Source organism: Leuresthes tenuis, unplaced genomic scaffold (genome assembly GCF_036924035.1).
Source record: "Leuresthes tenuis unplaced genomic scaffold, fLeuTen1.0.hap1 SCAF_9, whole genome shotgun sequence".
NCBI classification, from domain to species: domain Eukaryota; kingdom Metazoa; phylum Chordata; class Actinopteri; order Atheriniformes; family Atherinopsidae; genus Leuresthes; species Leuresthes tenuis.
This window is the reverse complement of record NW_027325363.1, coordinates 32600705-32623008: the sequence shown is the minus strand read 5'-3', so window position 1 is coordinate 32623008 and position 22304 is coordinate 32600705. Positions and strand designations below refer to the sequence as shown.

The 22304-nt window shown below is 40.3% G+C and overlaps 1 protein-coding gene across 1 annotated transcript; it reads left to right on the top strand.

Annotated features, from left to right (window-relative positions):
* The first annotated feature begins 925 nt into the window (after nt 1-925).
* Nucleotides 926-19191, top strand: arcn1b (archain 1b). Its single transcript, XM_072393111.1, has 10 exons — nt 926-1103; nt 2268-2531; nt 9745-9924; nt 10397-10602; nt 10736-10897; nt 13243-13408; nt 14119-14266; nt 14731-14839; nt 15900-16104; nt 17672-19191. Exons 1-10 carry the CDS (start codon nt 1101-1103, stop codon nt 17759-17761), a joined length of 1533 nt encoding a protein of 510 aa, XP_072249212.1. The 5' UTR covers nt 926-1100; the 3' UTR covers nt 17762-19191.
* The last annotated feature ends 3113 nt before the right edge of the window (nt 19192-22304 follow it).

The following is a 22304-nucleotide window of genomic DNA, read 5'->3' as shown; positions in this document are numbered from 1 at the left end:
CGTTGGAGAGACTATGTCTCTCGGCTGGCCTGGGAACGCCTCGGGGTCCCCCCGGAAGAGCTGGAGGAAGTGGCCGGGGACAGAGACGTCTGGGTTTCTCTGCTCAAGCTGCTGCCCCTGCGACCCGACCCCCGGATAAGCGGCAGATGATGGATGGATGGATGGATAGATAAAATTTCAAGCTACGCTAGATTAAATCATTAAATCATATAATCATATTAAATCACAGTCTTAGATCTTCGTTGCATTTTTGAAAATGTCTTCTTCTTACAATAAGTAAGAAAATAATTATTTTAGATCACAGAAATGAATTGAAACTAAAGTCTTAACCCTTTTATTTTTATTACTTTGTTGTTGTTTTTTATTTACTTTATTGCTTTTATTTTCAGTGACACTTTATGTACAGTCTAAAACTTCTTAATTGTGAAAAAAGCAATAGTAAGACTAATAAGCCTTCTCACCAATTTTTGTTTTATCTGCCAGTTTGTCGTAAGACGTTGTGTCCTGCGTTTTTAATCCTAAATATGTGATTCATTATTTTCCGTAAACTGACATCTTTTTCAGATGGATCGTCACTTCATGCAAACGAGTCCGTATTTATCAATGAAAGGGTCTTTGTTAAAAGTTGTTGTGTTTCCTGGGCTTTGTTTTCTTTGTGAAGTCCACACTGGACATAATATGGAATTAATATTCATATTCTTAACAAGTTTAATAACATCGAGAATTGCAACATGCATTTTCACTTTATGTTTTGTGTTGCGCCGAATCCTGAAGACTATTCATGGTTAGGAGCTTAGGAGATATTTGAGAGAAAGTAAACGCCTATGTATGTAAACGTAGTAATATCCGTTTAACTGAATTTATGCGACATGGCCAACTTTTTGGGGCCCACGTCACTGGTTTCCACGGTGGGCTGAGCCTGCGCTGCTCTTCCGGTGGAGACGTGGCTCTCTGCTGCTGCCATATTGACGGTGGCTAGCTAACAATCACTCAACTTGAAGTCAGCTGTATTCGTACACTGCCCTTCCAAAGTGACTTCGGATTCTCAAAGCAAGAAACACAAGAGGCTGAATACCGTCGCTCAGTGAAGAGAGACCAAAATGGTGAGTGACAGTCGAGAATCAGAATACTTTGCTCAGCCTTTATCGGGCCTGGCTATAATCATAACATTAGCTAACCTGGCAAGCAGCTAAAGCTAGTAGTTAGCTAGCTTCTGTTCTCCAAGACGGAAATAAGAAGAAAACCAGACATTGTTTTCCATTTTTTTTCGATAATGTAACATGATATTTAACTGCATATTTATGTAAATTAACCGTAATTTAAAATGACGGAGTCAAAATTACACTAATTGGGGACATTGAGGGAGTAGACCGTGCTGACGTTACCCAGCTTTACAGCCTAGCGCTAGTTATGTCCTGACACTAGCCGGATCCGAGCTAACCTTACCTGTCGTCAGGTTGTACTCAGTTAGGCGACAATGCATACTGTTCTCACAATAACGTTAGCCCATTTATTACTGTTTATTATGTTCAAGCAGGAGTGACCATCATTAACCATAGCTGCTTCATGTCCACATGTTTAAAACGCAACAGTCGTGCCTGCTTGTGTCAACGTGGAATTAATGCAATTACCCTCTTCATTTACCAGAGTGAAATAAATAGCCTGTCAAATTAGCCTACCCAAATAGTATGCAAGCTAACTTTATTTTATGTAAACGTGCGGTAGGTGTGATGAGATCACCTGACCAGAACCAGTCAAATGACGAAGATCCAAATTGGCCTTTGCTCTCTTAGGACGGACCCAAACACGCCGCTCACCGTTTTCAGTTTCTACATAGACATTGGCCGTGCTGCCTCAATTATTTTTAGAAAAATGTTCGGTTTTTACTGTAGCTGATTGTCATAATTTTTCTCCGGCAGTCTGTTTTGCACAGACTTTGAGTGTGCTGTGAGCAGGTTGAAGCAGTAATGTAAAATTAAATCCTTTCTGAATTATGACAGGATCAAAATAAGACAAATATCTGCAGAGGTCCACACAATGTTAAGATTGTAGAGAATTTTCTCTTGTGTGTCTGCTGTCTGCCCTCAGAGGCAGTCATTGCTGGAAACTGGCAAGTTGAATTAAAAGGAGGAACTGACTGCTTGATTTAATTTCAACTCCCTGTACTTTTTAGTTATATTTGAAATGTTTAACTATTTCTGTGATATGTGCTAATTTGATGGCAATTGGGCGTTATATTGGTCATTTTTTTACTCTTCACCCTGCAGGTGCTGTTGGCAGCGGCGGTGTGCACCAAGGCCGGCAAGGCCATTGTTTCGCGACAGTTTGTGGAAATGACCCGGACACGGATTGAGGGTCTTCTGGCTGCATTTCCTAAACTGATGAACACGGGCAAGCAGCACACCTTTGTGGAAACAGACAGTGTTCGTTATGTGTACCAGCCTTTGGAGAAACTCTACATGGTCCTCATCACTACCAAGAACAGCAACATTCTGGAGGACCTGGAGACACTCAGACTTTTCTCTCGTGTGGTAAGGAAAACATGGAGTACATCAGTTAAACTGAAGTTTAGAGAAGTATGAGTTTGTACACGATGAAGAAATGACAAGTGGGAACAGCAGGGCCTGCAGATGATATTCAGCCTCAGTCTAGCTGGTACAATAGATTAGACAGTTAACAGTTAGATTTAGGATTTTACACTGCCTGTCTAAAAAGGTTTACTATTTACACATTATCACTCAATCAACATTTATTTATATAGCACCTTACAACAACCAGAGATTGACCAAAGTGCTTCACAATTCCAGAAATAGATTTAAAATAGATTACATATAACACAAGACAACAAGAAAAAGGTTTTAATTTGGCTTTGAACTGAGGTAGGTCAGTGGTGGTACGTAAATCAGAGGGCAGAGTATTCCAAAATTTTGGACCTGCCACTGCGAAAGATCGGTCACCCCACTACTTACACCTGGACCGGGGAACCTCCAGTAGATGCTGACCAGCAGAACGGAGAGCTCTGCCAGATTGGTGAAGCCTCAGGGTTTCACTTATGTAGGGGGGTGCAAGGCCATTAACTGCGTGGAAAACAAATAACAAAGTTTTTAACTGGATCCTAAATTTTACAGGTAGCCAGTGGAGGGAGTAAAGTACAGGTGTGATGTGGTCATGTTTATGGGTGTTAGTTAGGAGCCTGGCAGCAGCATTTTGTACCAGTTGTAGGCGGTGGAGAGATGTTTGGCTAAGTCCAATGTACAATTATAGTATCACCAGACTTGTTATGTCTGTTACTGACTCTAACCCACCTTACTTCAACATGCTCCAAGGCAGCGTTCATCATAACAGTGCATGTTTGTGCAGGGTTTCATTAGATGCTTATCAGTAAACGCTGTATGTTTGTAGCTTCAATTCAATTCAATTCAATTTTATTTATATAGCGCCAGATTACAACAATTGTCATCTCAAGGCACTTAAGTAATATAGTCCAATTCAAGCCAATTGGAATTCAATTCATTGTAATCATAATCCAATTAATTCATATAGAGCTAATTCAAAAAATTAATATCCTAGCTAAGGAAACCAACAGATTGCACCGAAATGTGTCTTCAGTCCAATCTCCCGTCCTGAGCGTGCCTGTGGCAACTGTGGAAAGGAACGACTCCCTTTTAACAGGAAGAAACCTCTGGCAGAACCAGACTCAGGAAGGGTGGCCATCCGCCTCGACCAGCTGGGGTTTGAGAAGACAGAAAAGAGGGAAAAGAGGGGGGAAAAACACCATAACGCCATTCAAAGGATATCTGTTGGAACAGGGAAACATAGGTTAATAACCACAATAATGTCACATGTACATAAAATCAATTTTGAAATTAAACAGGGGGAAAAAGAGAGCAAAGTGAGGAAAGGTGTGACAGATGAGGTCCCCCAGCAGTCTAAGCCTATAGCAGCTTAACTATGGGATGTTTCAGGATTACCTGAGCCATCCCTAACTGTAAGCTTTATCGAAAAGAAAAGTTTTAAGCCTAATCTTAAAAGTGGAAAGGGTGTCTGCTTCCCGGACATTTACTGGCAGCTTATTCCACAAGAGAGGGGCCTGATAACTGAAGGCTCTACCTCCCATTCTACTTTTAGAAACTCTGGGAACAACAAGTAAACCTGCAGTTTGGGAGCGAAGTGCTCTGTTAGGAAAATATCTTACAATTAAATCTTTAAGATATGATGGAGCTCGGTCATTAAGAACTTTATATGTCAGAAGAAGAATCTTAAATTCTATTCTGAATTTAACAGGGAGCCAATGAAGAGAAGCTAAAACTGGAGAAACATGATCTCTCCTGTTAGTTCTCATCAGAACTCTGGCTGCAGCATTTTGGATCAGCTGGAGGCTTTTCAGAGAATATGTGGGACAGCCCAATAATAAGGAATTACAGTAGTCCAATCTTGAAGTAACAAATGCATGAACTAGTTTCTCTGCATCACCCTGAGACAGGATGTTCCTGATTTTAGCAATATTACGAAGGTGAAAGAAGGCAGTCCTAGAAACCAGTTTTATATGTGCGTCAAATGATAAATTCTGGTCAAAAATAACTCCAAGGTTCCTCACTGTAGAACTAGAAGCCAAGGAAATACCATCTAGAGTAACTATATAACTAGACAATTTCTCCCTGAAGCGCTCAGGTCCAAAGAGAACAACTTCAGTTTTGTCTGAATTTAAAAGCAGACAGTTCTGAGTCATCCAGGTCTTTATGTCTTTAAGACAGGCTTGTAGCCTGACCAACCTGTAGGTTTCATCTGGTTTCATAGATAAGTACAGCTGAGTATCATCAGCATAACAATGGAAATTTATGCCATGCTGTCTGATAATGTTACCTAATGGAAGCATGTATAAAGTAAAAAGAATCGGTCCAAGCACAGAACCCTGAGGAACTCCATGACTTACTCCAACGTGTGAGGAAGATTCCTCATTTACAAGAACAAACTGGAATCTATCAGATAAATATGACTTAAACCAGCCTAATGCAGTTCCTTTAATCCCAATAACATGTTCAAGTCTCTGTAACAGAATGCTGTGATCGATCGTATCAAATGCAGCACTGAGATCCAACAGGACAAGCACAGAAACAAGTCCGCTATCAGAGGCTAACAGGAGATCATTGGTAACTTTCACCAGTGCCGTTTCTGTGCTATGATGCACTCTGAATCCTGACTGAAACTCTTCAAACAGATTATTTCTATGTAAATGATCACAAAGTTGAACTGCAACTATTTTTTCAAGAACTTTGGACAAAAAAGGGAGATTGGATATAGGTCGATAATTAGCCAACACTTCTGAATCAAGAGTAGGTTTTTTAAGTAAAGGTTTAATTACAGCAACCTTAAAAGTCTGAGGTACATATCCTGTCAACAAAGACCGATTGATCAAATCCAATATGGAGGTGTCAATTAAGGGGAAAACCTCCTTGAACAGTCTGGTTGGGATTGGGTCTAACATACAAGTTGATGGTTTAGAAGAGACTATTGCTGTTGTTAGCTCAGAAAGATCAACTGGACAGAAGCTGTCTAAATACAATTCAGGTTCGAAAGATACTTCTAAAGCTGCTCTACTTGATGATACATCAGTGATAATAATGGGAAGGATTCCATTAATCTTCTCTCTGATAGAAACAATTTTATTGATGAAGAATCTCATGAAATCATCACTGCTGAGAGTTAAAGGAATACATGGCTCAACAGAGCTCGGACTCTTTGTCAGCCTGGCAACAGTGCTGAAAAGAAACCTGGGATTATTCTTATTCTCTTCTATCAATAATGAATAATACGCAGTTCTAGCTTTACGAAGTGCTTTCTTATACGTTATTAAACTATCTTTCCAGACTAATTGAGACTCTTCTAAATTAGAGGAACGCCACTGTCTCTCCAGCTTTCTTGCAGTCTGCTTTAACGCACGCAGCTGTGAATTATACCAAGGAGCCCACCTCTTCTGACTGATTACCTTCCTTTTCAGAGGGGCAACATTGTCCAGTGTTGTACGCATTGAAGCTGTAGTGCTGTCAACAAGAGAGTCAAGTTCTACTGGAGTAAAATTTAGGTAGCCATCCTGTGTCATATCAGCACATGGCAGTGAAGAAAAGGATGATGAAATCAACTCTTTAAATCTGGTTACAGCATTCTCTGACAGACACCTTCTATATGTAGAATTCTTCTCAGAAACCGTGTAGTCAAGTAATGTAAATTCAAAAGTTATTAAAAAATGGTCAGACAAGACAGGGTTATGAGGGAACACTGTTAACTGTTCACTCTCAATGCCATAAGTCAGCACAAGGTCAAGGGTATGATTAAGGCAGTGAGTAGGTCTGTGAACACTTTGAGAAAATCCAATATAGTCTAATATAGAATTAAAGTTAATATTTAGGCTGTCATTTTCAACATCTACATGAATATTAAAGTCACCCACTACAATGACTTTATCTGTACTCACCACTAACTGGGATAAAAACTCTGAGAATTCAGACAGAAACTCAGAATAAGGGCCAGGCGGACGATACACAACAACAAACACAAGAGGTTTTTGTGATTTCCACTTTGGGTGGGAAAAACTGAGAATCAGAGATTCAAAAGAGCTAAAACTAATCTTGGGTCTAGGACTGATTAGTAACCCTGATCTGAAGATAGCTGCCACTCCTCCTCCTCTGCCTGTGGTTCTAGGAACATGAACATTTAAATAGTCAGAGGGAGTTGATTCATTAATACTAACATGATCCTCCTGCTGCAGCCAGGTTTCTGTAAGACAAAATATATCAATATGATGATCACAAATCAAATCATTCACTAACAGAGACTTCAAAGGGAGAGATCTAATATTCAGCAAACCACATTTAATAGTTTGATGTTTTTGTTCAGTTAAAGTTTTTGTTTTAATTTTTTTTTGCACAAGAGGATTTGCTCCTTTTGTGTTTTTTGATTGAGGGGGGGGCAGCATCAGGTGGGAAGCCGCAGAGAAGTGTGTAAGACTACAACTCTGCATCCTGGTCTCAACCCTGGGATGTCATGTTTTTGGATGACTAATAAATTCGTCCATATTTCTAGAAATGAGAGCCGCTCCTTCCAAAGTGGGATGGATGCCGTCTCTCCTCATCAGACCAGGTTTTCTCCAGAAAGATTGCCAATTATCTATGTAGCCCACGTTGTTTGCTGGACACCATCTAGACAACCAGCGATTGAATGAGGACATGCGGCTAAATATGTCATCACTGGTCAGATTTGGCAGGGGTCCAGAGAAAACTACGGAGTCCGACATTGTTTTGGCAAAATTACACACCGATGCAACATTAATTTTAGTGACCTCCGATTGGCGTAACCGGGTGTCATTACCGCCGACGTGAATAACTATTTTACCGTATTTACGTTTATCCTTAGCCAGCAGTTTTAAATAGGATTCTATGTCGCCCGCTCTGGCCCCTGGAATGCATTTGACTATGGTCGCTGGTGTCTCTAATGCCACGTTTCTGACTATAGAGCTGCCAATTACCAGGGTTTTGTCCTCAGCGGGTGTGTCGCTGAGTGGAGAAAATCTATTAGAAACGTGGACAGGTTGATGGTGAACCACGGGCTTGACTTTAGGACTATGACTCCTCTTCCTGACAGTCACCCAGCCACTCTTAAGTCCCTGCTGCTCGGGATCTGCTCGGGGACGACTAACAGAGCTAGCTACGCTAGGTGGCTCCGCACTGACTAAAGGGGCCTGGCTCGCTATCGGGTGGTTTTCAACAGTGCAGAGCCGAGCTTCCAATTCAGATAACCTTGCCTCCAAAACTACAAAAAGACTACATTTGTTACATGTACCATTACCACTAAAGGAGGCAGAGGAGTAACTAAACATCTGACACAAGGAGCAGGTGAAAGCAGGAGATAGAGGAAGAGAACTGGTAGCCATGCTAAGCTAGAGAACCAGACACAACGCTAAAAAGTGAAAAATAAAAACTAAAGATCTGTAAGAGTGAGCGTTAGAATATAACAAGTATGGGATAGAGTTAACTATGCAAGATGTGTAAATTATAGGGAGAAATAAGGTGATTATTAGTAGTTCAAGAAGAGCGAGAACTGTCACAGTGCACACACACAAAGCAACAGGAAGTGATGCAATACGTCTTACCGCAAAGCAAAGCCGTCAGACCGTCAGCTTAAAACTATTAACTAAGAGTTAGAGATTTTCACCAATCTTAATTTCTGCTGTAGTTAAAACCAGAATTATAAGACTAAGTGTGAAAGGTTTGTTCTTACACTGCATGTGAAAGCATGTGCTGACAGGTTAAAAACAGTGAAACTAAAAATGTAGTTAAGTTTAACAGTAAGTCTGTTCTTACGTTTGATGAGAAAAGTGGCATTAGGTTGGAGCATATTTTTGGAGTGAATATTTAACCTTAACTGTAAGATTTAACCAAATCTTACATCTCTAGGTAAAATATTCAATCTGTCATTAAACGAAGCCTGTAAAGAATCAGCAGTCTATTATGCACCTCCTTTTAATTAACTGGTGTCATTGCCTTACTTGCCTTCCTGACTCTTCTGTATCTCACTTTGATCTGTTGTTTATTTCAGAAGCCGCCAGAAATATTTAAATTGTGTGTATTTTGTTCATGTGTGTAGTATTTAAATCCAAACAACCCACTGAACTGTTAAAATGTTGCTTAGAAATCACTGCATAGACAAGTAATTTTTTTTATTTTTATCTTTATTTTTAGTCCCTTTCCCCCACTGAAATTAACAGCATACATTTGAGAAATGGAGACAACTTTATACTTTAATAGGCTGGCTCTCAATATAAGATGACCAAATAAAATGAAATGAAAAGGTGCTTCAATAATCCCAAATGAAAATTATACTGTTGCAGTTACTTATTTGTTTGATTAACACTCATCACTCTATCAGTTAAAAAAATCTATTTAAAAAAAAAATCTTTTTTAAATATGCAGCATATTTTGAGGTGTATTTTGTTATTACTAAGGTTCCCAGATTTTCTTTTTTCATGTCATTTGCACTTCAGAACCTCTCTGTGGCACCGCCCTGAAACAAAAAAAATTATTTAGAATTTTACAATTCTAAATCATTTTCACTCTTGTACGCTAGAGATGTTCCAGAGGATAAGCGGACGATTAAATCCAGTGTTTTTCTGCAGTTATCGTTAGCAAAGTGCATCACAGTGGTCTTTCTGCAGTCCCAGCTGGAATTTCAGGGGAACGGGTTGTCTAGAGCGTGCAGCAGGGAGCATATGATGCAGAAATTTCACTGCACATTGCTGTGTTGTCTTACTGAGAGAGGTGGAGAGAAGTCTGGAGTAAATGTTGAGGACATTTTTGATCTCGCACGCCACCACTACGAAACAGCTATAGAACATTTCAGGACACCTGCGTGTGTGTGTTTGAGAGAGAGAGAGACAGAGAAACCAGCTTGTGTTACATTTGCTTTCTTTCAGTTCGGTGTGAGAATATATTAGTTATTTATATTAGTTTCACTCCTTTTCCTAACCCGGGGTGGAAAACAAATACTGAACTCGTGAGCACAAGAAAATTGAAAATTAGACAATGTTTTAATTTAATTCAATTTCATAGTATTCATTTTTAGGATCAGTTACACTCGGTGCAGTCAAGCTTCTGTATCGGGTCACATTACTTACCCACCTCAGGATGTAAAGGGTATAGAGTTTCTTTGTTTACATTTTGTGATATTGACCTCTTTGCTCTACTATTCCAGATCCCAGAATACTGTCGCGTGCTGGAGGAGAGCGAAATCTCAGAGCATTGTTTTGACCTAATCTTTGCCTTTGATGAGATTGTGGCACTTGGCTATAGAGAGAATGTCAACTTGGCTCAGATCCGCACCTTTACAGAGATGGACTCCCACGAGGAGAAGGTTTTCCGTGCTGTCAGAGAGGTGAGATCACTCTGCTTTGTCTTCCTGCTTCATTGGATTTGTTTGATGAAGAAACTGGATTATCGCAGCTTTAACAAGACTACGGAGATACTAAAATGAAATAGATGGAAATGTATTGAATACACATTTTCATTTATGAAGAGAATCGGAACTAAAAATATGTACATAGTATTTGGAGGATGTTCATTACAAGCTATACATAGAGTATAGTGAGCATGGTTGATGACATAGCTGTACAGGAGTATGTTTATGCATTTAGCAGACGCTTTTATCCAAAGCGACTTACACTGGTAGGCAGGTAGGGTAAGGGGGTCTTGCCTAAGGACCCCTACTGGAGGTAGTACCTTTCATGCAGGGGATTTGAATCCAGGTCACCCACATGAAAGGTGGCAATCTTACCACTACACTATCCAGTCCTGGAGTAGTTTAAAGTCCATGTACAATCATACTGAATGTGTTTGGACATCCACAGACCCAGGAGCGTGAGGCCAAGGCAGAAATGAGAAGGAAGGCCAAGGAGCTGCAGCAGGCTAGAAGGGATGCTGAGCGCTCTGGAAAGAAGGTGCCAGCATTTGGTGGTTTCGGCAGCACTGGCATGACCAGTGTGTCCTCAGGGTCCATAATCACAGACACCATCGTCGAGCCTGAGAAACCCAAGATCACACCAGCACCAGTCCGGTACAGCACCAAGACATATACAAGTTGCTGCTGTTGTGTTAAACTTTTCTTTTCTGACCAAACACTGGTTACTGATAAACTGACAAAACTTTGTGCTTAGTTTTTTTTGTGTGTGTTTTCTTTCTCTGTCCAGATCAAGTGGACCTAGTAGGGCTCTGAAACTGGGTGCTAAAGGGAAAGAGGCAGACAACTTTGTTGACCAGCTCAAGTCTGAGGGAGAAACCATCATGCCCACCATAGGAAAGAGGGGCTCAGATGTTTCTAAAGTTCTGCCGCCACCAGTCAATGTGGAGAGGTATGGGCTCTTTTTTTAAATTTTTAAATTTTTTTTTTATGAAAATGTCAGTTCCTGTTTTCATTGTCTGTAGAAATATGTACAAAAGTTCAAATTGATATCTGTGTGGGATTTTACAGCGCTGAATGTGTTGAAACCTTTGCATGGTAAGAAACAGATAATGTCCTACAACCCAGACCCCACAGAATGAAAAGAGATGTCTTTCTTGAAGGTGTTTTGTTCTGTTTGTTTTTTACAGCAAGACAGAAGTAACATTCTGATACAAAATAATTCTGACGTGGTAACAGTTAATTTAAAAAAAAAAAAAAAACTTGTCACATTTCTTTGTAAAGACTAAATACTTCCCACTGAATATGTATTTTTCATAGATTTTAGAACTTATCTGTGCTCTGGACACACATTTTAATTTCTCAGATATTTTCACATTAGGATGTTGATCAAAAGCATGTCAAACAGGTGAAATCTGCAGGTTGTCTTAAGCCTAGTTTATGCTTCTGCGTCATGACAACGGCGTAGGGCGTGACGCCGTCATTGAGCATTCAAAGTTCTGCATCGAGGGAACGTGTTGCTCTGCCATTCACTAATGCCTCTAGGGGGGTGTGGCTGTTTGTGTGGTTTCAGGAGTTATACCCAAATCCTTGCTTTTTCTTCCGGTCACAGTTAACAACAGTAAACGATGGCAACTGAGGTGGAGCAGCTGTATTTGCAGTTGGAGCTCATCAATATTGAAGAACAAATGATTGTATTGCAAATGTTGAAGCGCAGACAACAGAGAAGACGTTTGCGCAGGTGGTCTATACGACCAATAAACTGGTCGGGGCTGGGAACGGGTGAATTTTCAACACTCGTTCACGCACTGAGGGACCTGGATGACCAAATGCACTTTCGATACTTTTGAATGTCAACGGGCTGATTTGATGAGCTTCTTCGCCGTATACAGCCATTAAGACCTGAAAAAGCAATTACTGGAAATTACGTTCTGACCAATCACAGCGGACCAATCGCAGCCCTTGCGGTCCGCGCCAACTCGACGTGTAGTTAGGATTTTTTTGGAGGTGCACGTCAGGCCACGGCGTAGGGGTCCACGTCGACGCCTTAGCTACGCCATCGACTTGACAGAGAAACATAAACTTGGCTTTACAAAGTGTGCCTGTTTCAGCTGCTTGGCAGGTGTTCTGGTCTCAGGAGTATAGTTCTGCCAATCATTCAGTATGGGTGCAACGGTTTTTGGGCCACGGTTTCGGTTCAGTCTCACGGGGAGGGCTTTTCACCTGCCTGGACAGGCACACACAGTAAAGCATCAGCGCAAAATGAATTGCAGTACCGAAAAGCTGCGGTCCATAAGGGTGTATGGTCCTGTGCATAGCGGAACGAACCATTCAATAAATTACCGAGTACCATTGCATTCCTATTATTCAGGCAATTGTTTTTTTTTTTTTTTAAATTATGTCTTTGAGCTTTCTAGTTTGCATTCAGTCTTAATTATGTCCTCAATATAAGATATTTGACTGCCTTAAGTAGATAAAGTGCACCGTGCAGTGATGAGATATTTTGTAAACTATTGGAAATTACAGATGTCCTTACTGATTTGTCAGAAAAATGTATTTAATCTTTATTTTTTAAACTAGTATCACCAGCTGTTTTCATGTTGTTTTTGAGTGCACTCAACAATAATTCTGTCACAACTGGGTAAAGTATGTAAACCTCTGTACTAACAGCCTTTCATGATTTTTTTTTTTTCAATTAAGAGATGTGTGGTTATTGAGATGTTCATTCATGTAGATAAATATCAAAGAGTGGTTACTGACAGTCTGCTCTCCCATCTAGAAAGATTAATTTGTATAAAGTGTTCCTCAATCACAACAACCTGCAGGTTGGAAAAGCCTTTGGGGTGCATTTATCCACAATAAAATAAGCTGTCTACAAATAGATAAAATTCCAGACTGTTGCTGTTAGAAATGTGCATCCCGCAATGAGCACAACTTGAGCACGACATGGGATCTTGAAAGGGCTGATGAGGAACCGGGTCAGCAGAACAACTGCAGAAATCTGTTGTACCTAGAAAACTTGCACAGTCTGGATCCTTAAACAATTTAATTCAATTTTACATAAACAATAAAACTGATGTGATAGTAATTATTTCTAAGTCATGTTTAATCAAGAATTTAGAATGCTGCAATATTAGTTTTATTAATTTTTAGATCTGAATGACTTATTGGTTTGGCACAACATGGAAGGGATATTTGTTGCATGATGAAACCCTAACCCTGCCCTGAACTTGATTGGACAGTCTTTGTGTTGCATGTATTGTATATAAATTGTGTGTGGATGCGTTTCCTCCTCAGTGTACATCTGCGTGTTGAGGAGAAGATATCATTGAGCTGCGGTCGTGATGGTGGCCTACAGAACATGGAGGTGCTGGGCATGGTGACTCTCAGAGTCTCGGATGATAAAAATGGACGCATCCGCCTCATCATCAATAACGGTGACAATAAAGGACTGCAGCTGCAGGTAGGTATACCTTGTATAGAATGATTGGCTGTGGAAAATGTTCTGTAGTACTTGAATATATTTTGTACTTGGATATAATATTTCTGCCTTTGATCAGTAATAATTATCCAGATTCTCCATCTATTTGTCTTGTGACAATTTCCGATGTTTAAGACTTTCAAGCTTGAAGTCATTAAGTATTATTCATCTTAATTCAATTTCTAATTTGCTAAGTCTGTATACAAATTAGCTAAATCTGCCAACAAAAAATGAAGGCATAGCAAAGTTACTACCTGTGAACGGGCATTAGAGGCAGCCAAAGTATGACATCACATGCACCTTTCACACTGAATCCTGTCTGCCCTGTGCTCTACCCAGACGTCAGAGTATCTCCTGCTGCTGTGAACCTCATATAGATGTTTTAATCAGAATGCACGGCTTCTCACACCTGAGCATCGAATTTCCTGCCCACAAGCGCTCTCTTGTTGTCATGAAACAATCATGATGCACTTTCTTGGGTTTAAAAAGGGTCCTGCAAACAATGGATAAAATTGAACCCCAGATTAACCAGTTACTTTTTTTCTTTTTTCTCTAAGATCAGTATATCTTGGGGTTTTTTCTGTTAATTAATCTCAATTATTATCTCAATAATACCAGATTATTATTATCTTTACCGTAATCCTGAGTTCAGCAAAAGGCTTTTAAGATTGATTGTATATTCTTGTTCTTAGACACATCCCAATGTGGACAAGAAATTGTTTACCACAGAGTCAGTGATTGGTCTGAAGAATCCAGAGAAATCCTTCCCTCTCAACAACGATGTTGGTGTGCTCAAGTGGAGGCTGCAGACCACAGATGAGTCCCTCATACCTCTAACCAGTACGTCCAAACATGTGAAGCACATATGGTACCAATCAAAGAAACTTGGATGTGATGGTGCTCATGTGTATTTTAGGGCCTGAACAAATGAATCTTATAGAACTTATTTCTTGATTAGGTAATTAATTGTTCTGTGTGTTAAAATATAAGTTTCACATAGCTAAGACGGGCCTCTTCAAATGTAATGTTTACTCATGGTATCAGTTTGCCTTCATATATATGGGAATAAGCATTGATTATTCAGTTCAGCTGTTCAGTTATTATTGTATCCGGAACTATTTTAGTTAATTAGATATTGAGAACCTTGGGATGTAAAATTTATCTGGATAACTGATGGCATCTATTCTGCTATAACTGTTGGTCCTGATTATTCTCGACCCAAAGCTAATGTACTGTAGTAATATACAGCAACAGTACTCAAAAACACAGTAATACTGCATTTTCACCCACATTCTTTGTCTCAGTTAACTGCTGGCCTTCAGAGAGCGGCACTGGCTGCGACGTCAACATCGAATACGAGCTGCAGGAAGAGAGCCTTGAGCTGAATGATGTGGTCATCAGCATCCCTGTACCGTAAGTACATCTACTCAGCCAGTACATATGTTCACAGTGAGTTTGTGCTCTGGACTGTCGATGCATCGATCATAACAGTTGTTAATGTGTTATATTCTCAGAATCTATGAATTTAGACGCAAGGCTTTGCACTGGTATCAGGTCCAGATGCTGCCCTTTCACACACGTGGAACATAAGTAAAGGGTACATGGGTAGCCTTTACAGGAAGCAGGACATAACGTTTTTCTAGTATTGTACTTCTAGGTCAATCTTCATCTCAGTTATCTCTAACATCTTAGTTTTTACCAGGCTAACATGATTGTAGCTTTACAATGCTAAAATGCACTAAACTTTAGCTAAAGCACAAAGCAAGACTTATTACATTTAGCTGAAGTGATGAAGCCATTATTCCATTAGCTCTATTTTCTTCACCATGGTGTCACAAGATCCTCCTGTGTTATCTTCTGAGTTGTTATACTTTACCTGACTCTTAGAACCTCTCTGGTCTAAGATGTCGTATTGGTCTCCTAATGAATAAGGTCATGAAAACTGAGACAGCAGCATGGGTAGCAGCCTAGTTGGATGAGTGGGGTGTGACGGAAGCCTGCAGTGTTTATACCATGAATTAGGTCTCTGGCAGAGTAGTTGTGCCACTAATTTGGACCAAAATCAAGAATAATCTACATATGAAGTAAACATTTTTAATTCCAACATTCCCAATCCCATTTGCAAATTAATTCAATCAGATATTCCCTTTGTGTTGAATTAGGGAGCTGGCTGGATGTAGTCCACACAATATACAGTACAAAGGGCACACCTATCTGGATAATGCCCAAAAGAGCTGGGCTTTTTGTTGTTGTTATGACGTGTTATACTTTTATTTCTTGTGTCCTGTTGTTAAGCACTTTGTGATTTTGATCTGTGAAAAGTGCTATATAAATTCATTTTATTACTTACTTTTTTTCATGGTAAACAAATAATCTGACATGAACAATCTGCACTGTTTGGCTCCATGTGTGTCTTAATGTAGTTTCAAAGTTTGCCAGAGTAAAGTTTGTGTTACCACATGCTCCTTGTCAGGTCTGGTGTGGGAGCTCCTGTGATTGGTGATCTGGATGGAGAGTACAAACATGACGGCAAGAGGAATGTTCTGGAGTGGTGCCTACCTGTCATCGATGCCAACAACAAGACTGGCAGCCTGGAATTCAGCATTGCTGGGCAGCCTAATGATTTCTTCCCTATCAATGTGTCCTTCGTGTCCAAACGTAACTACTGTGACATTCAGGTGGGTTACCGATGGGGTTGGATCTTTTACCACGTCTGCAGGAAGGTGACTGTAAGCTCTGTAGTAGTCATGAAAACAGAGTGAAACTGGAGATCACACACACATTGTGCATTCAAATTTATTTATTCATTCCTAAGATATTTTTTTAAAGATAATCTCATCTTTATCTAGCAGTTCTAACAAAATGCATTGTTCCAGGTAAGTCCTTAAAAAATAAAAGTCACATGTCACTGGTTTTCCTAATTTCTAATGTGAAGTTACAGCCAATATTTGAGAGCATTGACTAATCTACAGGATTAAAGTGCTGATGAGAAGGGTCAAGAAATGTTGCTTACTGGCAGAAGAAATGGGAGGATATTCCATTGAAATATTATGGGTATTACAAATATGGAAAGCATGAAGTATTATGGTGTTAGGGTTATTGACCCAACCGGGTTGAGGCACCCCCAGTCTCCCACACCTTTAAAAAAAAAAAAAAAAAAAAAAAAAAAGCAAACAGGCATTTTTATAGCCGTATTAATCTTTAATCATGCTCAAATGAAAAGAACACATTAAATAATCATGATCACAACAATATGCTCTCGCATTTGAATTAATCTGAACTTGACAGTTTCCTGATTTAAGCAAATTGAGCATATTTGCAAGAATGAATGATGTAGAGGCCACAAGCTAGGTGGGCATATACAATGTGTAGAAGAAGATAACTTCTTCTACGTTTAATTTTAAGACAAAGTGCATTTTGAATAGCCTGCATCTATTTATTAATTAAAATGACAGTTTTTGATTTAAAATTTTACAAAGGAAATTTTAGTCTTTATTGTGCGGGGGAAAATACATTTTTCATCTCGCGCAACCCCAGGGGTGTCGTTTCCAGGTTTTTCAAAAAAAAACTTCAGTCTTATAAGATCAGATTTATTGTCATGCATACAGTCATACACACGAAATTTGTCTTCCGCTTTTAACCCATCCAGGTTGGCACTTGTTGACGCACATGCACAGGGTCACACACTCATAGAGACAGATGCCATACACTGGAGCGGTGGGCATAGGGGTACGGTGCCTTGCTCAAGGCATGGAACAAAGCCTCCTTGGCCGTGACAAGGACACCCCTCCAGCTGTCAGTTTTACCTGAGTGGCGAGAGTGGGAATCGAACCACCAACTGGAAGCGAGAATCTGTGCATGTGTCTCTTGTGCGAGTTAACGCCACCGTTTCCTGTCCTGATCTCGTCTTTTGCACTCTCATGTGCTGTAGCTCCTACTGACAGATCACTCACAACTCCTTCTCCTCAGACTCCCTGAAAATGTCAAATATACTAGGTAATGAATCTTGGGACATCCAGTCTTTGTAGTGTTCACTCATATCGTTTGTCTGCTGATCGAATTGAAGATTTGCATCAGATATGGACCTCTGACATTTGTCTGCAAAGGGAAATCAGACTGCTGATAAAATGACTTAATACATTCACTAAGCATGGAATGTCTCTGTAATGTTTAATATGAATATCAACATTTTGATGGGTTTTTAAAATCTTTTCTTTTCTTTTTTTTTTTTTTTTTTTACCACAGGTTACCAAAGTGACTCATGTAGATGGTGACGGCTCCGTTAAATTCTCCTCAGAAACTTCCTTTGTTGTCGACAAATACGTAATCGAGTAAAGATATTTGAAGAAGAAAAAAATCATCAACAAAAAAAGTCCAAATCTATGCTACAGAGAAAGATTGAAGATTTCTTGTCTGCCACTCCTGTATACTATTTGAGACTATACATCGACAGGACTACGTCAGCCGTCTGGCGAAGCCTCCCCCTGTGGTGGAGCAGAGCAGCAGTGATGTATTTATATGTTTGTATGAGAGAGGATCATCTATATATATATATAGTTAACTGAACAGGAAAACCCAACAAATGCACACAAAGAAAACTTCACTGATACTGTTTGGTGAGCAGAACTGCAGAGGACTTCAGACTAAGTAGAGGATGACTGCGGGGGTGAAGTAGAAGCTAGCATCCCTCACATTGTCAATTTATAAGAAACACCGTGTCAGGAGGAAAAACAGGACCAGAGGCCTCAGCCATCAGTCTCTACTAGAACAAGCTCTGGTAGTTTAGCATACCACCCATTGAGAATTGTGCATCCTCCACAGCCTTTTTCACTTACATTGCAATAGTTTAGTGATTGTTGAATAGGGCTTTCTTTCTTTTCAAGTTTTCTTATCTGTAACTGTACAATTATAGCTGTCTCACTCATTATAAGGCTGTCATTCTTTAATTGTTAAACTCTTGGGATTTAATCTATTGATATCTTATTTCAGATTTTTTTTTTTTTGGAAACTTCAGTTCTTTGTTGAAAAGCAAGATGTGGATCTTTGCTCAGCATAGTGTCTATACCGTCTATTATCAGCAGCAAAGTAGTTTTATTTTAACTTGAACATTTTTTACTGTTTGCTGTATTATTAATCATAGTTTACCACTAATCTGCATATTCAAATTTGGCAGTGAGAACTTTGTAAGGGATTCTCAGCTGCAGAGCAAACTTCCCTGCCAGTAAAATCAGTGCAAAACTATTTTGTTGAAATTTCTCATGTTCTTATTCTTGGTTTGGGACACCATTACAACCACTCCTCGCCTTGTTAAAAAGGGATGCCACGTTTCACTCAGGTACACTCAGTCCAGAGATCAATCCTGACATATCAGACTTCGAATCAGAAAGGCTTTGAAGGAGGCCCAGAAACAACAACCAAGCCCATAGTTGAGGTCTCTGCTCCTCAAGAGAATTTGGATCTGAGCATGAATTGGGCTGCCAGCTTGTTATTCCACCCACCACAGTCATGATAATGTCAGCAGGCGGCTTTCTGGAGCCCTCACAGTAAACCAAACTGCTCATCCACCCAGTCATCCTTTACTTACATTCTCATAGTCCATCAGAGTTATTCAAAACATAACATTTGTCTTTCATGTTTTGTTTTTCTTTTGTACTCCCCCAAATTTCAATTTAGCAGTGGATGTGGGGTTGAAAATGACTAGAGTGAGCATTTTTAACATAATTGCTGAAGGGGAATCTTAACATTCCAGTGTACAATTGGGGGGGGGGGGGGGGACTTTAATGGAATAAAATGTATTACTGAAAATGTAAGGCTGGCTTTTGTCTTAATTAGCACCAGAATCTGCTCATGCCTCACTCTGGCATTGTCTGCGAGGGTCTCAAAACCCAGACCAAACACAGCCGTAGGCATCCCGTTGTTTTTATGTCATCAAAATGGGAACATCTATTCTACCCTTTTTCTGTTTTTCTTTTCTGTACAAAGAAACTTTAAGCTAGCATGGTAGAATTAGCTTGGTTTGGACCCATCTATTCATACACCCGCTCCAGTGTTAATATACTGTATTGCATACATGGACCAGATTGTGATTTTTATTTTATTTATTTTTTTCCCCCTTGTCTTTTTTTTTTAAATAATTTTTCCTGATATATGTACATTTGACATTTTTATACAGGAACCATCTTTAGAGGCCAGTTTAGGGGAGAGTGGGGTAAAGCCTAGTTTATGCTTCTGCTTCATGACAACGGCGTAGGGCGTGACGCCGTCATTGGGCATTCGAAGTTCTGCGTCGAGGGAACGCGTTGCTCTGCCATTCACCAATGCCGCTAGGGGGGTGTGTTTGTGTGGTTTCAGGGGTTATACCCGAATCCTTGCTTTTTCTTCCGGTCACAGTTAACAACAGTAAACGATGGCAACCGAGGTGGAGCAGCTTTATTTGCAGTTGGAGCTCATCAATATTGAAGAACAAATGCTTATATTGCAAATGTTAAAGAGCAGGCGACAGAGAAGACGTTTGCGGAGGTGGTCTATACGACCACTAAACCAGTCGGGGCTGGGAACGGGTGAATTTACAGCACTGGTGCATTTGACGAGCTTCTTCACCGTATACAGCCATTAAGGCCGGAAATTACATTCTGAGTGGACCAATCGCAGCCCTTGCGGTCCGTGTCAACTCGACGCATAATTGGGATTTTTTTGGAGGTGCACGTCAGGCTACGGTGTAGGGGTCCACTACGGCGTCGACGTGACGCAGAAGCATAATCTAGGCTTCAGATGGGCAAGTGAGTAAGTTGAGCCACCTTCTGTGTCCTGACAGCTATGCACATTTATTGTCATTTTATTAAAACAACAAAGATCAAGAAGGACATCGGGAAGATGAGCTGCTAAGTGAGTGCCTCAAGCATCTGAAACCCAGAGAATGGAAGACAAAAAAAAACAGGAACCATCATGGAAGGATAACCTTCACAGTATGTACAACCGAAAAATTGAATAAATGGCTGATGTTGAGAAGAAAGAAAGGCAAGAAAGAGTAGGGTGTTTCTGCAGGCTGTAGGTTTAGGACCCTTATTTTTCGCAATAGCTATTGGGGGGGGGTAGGAATAATCAAAACAATGAAAGCATTCATGTTCCATGCTGTGAGGAAATGACACCCCAGCTCATACTTATACTCTGACTATTTTGGCATATTGACAGCTTGAAATAAAGTTGAAGATGTTTATAAATGACTATGAAAAGTGGTATGCTATTTAAAGATAATTTGATCATTTTGAAGTGTCCTGAAACTGCAGCCTCTGTTTTTGCAGAAACCTCATACTGGCTACAATGGCTAGTCTGAAAGGGCAGAATCATAGCTCGAATCATGGCAGCTCAAGGGCAGGCCTAAAACACCTCACAGGACTCTAGGAGCAGGCTGCAAAGACACCTCTGAGACAGTCCGACTTACACAAAGTAGTGAGGGTGTAAGATGAGGGCAGGAGTGGCAAGAATGGAACATTAAAACCAAATGATGAGAATAGTATACAGGATCATTTGTGCCAAGGAGGAGTTTTAAGTCCCAAAGTCCAAGTAGAAGATACCTCAAAAGGTAGAGAAGAATGACTGAGCTAAGATCCTGTGGGACTTTCAGATCCAGACTGATGAACAGGTGATGGCTAACGGGCCAGACATTGTGCTGGTTGGCAAACAACAGAGGATGGCAGGAGTGACAGATTGTAACAATCCCAAGTGACTCAAACATCAGGAAGAAGGAACACAAGAAGCTTGAAAAATACCAAAAGCTGAGGGAGGATGTTGAAATCATATGGGAAGTGAAAGCAGCATTGTGTAATAGCAGCACCCAGTACAATGTTCATGAAACTGAAAGTGGCCCCAACAGATCTGGAAACAACACAAAGATCTCGGTCCAGAACAGTGCACACTATATATATACACACACACACACACACACACACATATACAGTATATCCATATGTTTGTTTGAATCCATTTGTTGTTTTAACATCATATCCATATCAGGGGCGGAGTGGATGAGATACGCCCAGAAATGCTTAAGGTTCTGGATGGTGTGGGGCTGTCGTGGCCGACACGTCTCTGCAATATCGCATGGACCTCGGGTGCAGTAGCCTTGGACTGGCTATTTTTTTTAAAAAGGGGATCAGAGGGTGTGTGCCAACTACCGGGATATCACACTTCTCAGCGTCCCTGGGAAAGCCTATGCCGGGGTGCTGGACAAGATAGTTGAACCTCAGATTGAGGAGGAACAATGCGGGTTCCGCCCTCGCTGTGGAACAACGGATCAGCTTTTCACCCTCTCACAGATCATTGAGGGGGTATGGGAATTTGCTAATCCAGTCTACATGTGTTTTGTGGACTTAGAGAAGACCTAAGACCGTGTGCATGCCCCTGAGAGGTCTTGTGGAGGGTGCTTTGGGAATATGGGGTCCCGGGGCCGCTAATGCGACAGTACCCTGTCCAGGTAGGAGGAGAGAACCTACCCCAGGTGGAGAAGTTTAAATATCTTGGAGTTTTAATCACGAGTAATGGGAGGAGAGATGGTGAGATCAGCCGCAGACTGCAGTCTGTCCCATGGGAGAATATGAAACAGCATGTTTTTTGACGCACTGGTCAGGAATAACACTCATATTTCATTGTTTTCATTTAGTTTTTAATTAAGTAAATTCTGTTCTCCTCCTTTGTATTTTATTTATTTTTCTATCTTTATATAATCACGCAGTGATTGAGGTGACTGAATAAGAAACATTAATGAGAACACAAGTAGGCTACATCCCAATGCAGCCCTCAAATGTGTGTCTCATAAAACAAGTGTAGTACTTTGCTCCTACACTAATTTTTAAATAAATATGAGCATTTTAGCTCAACA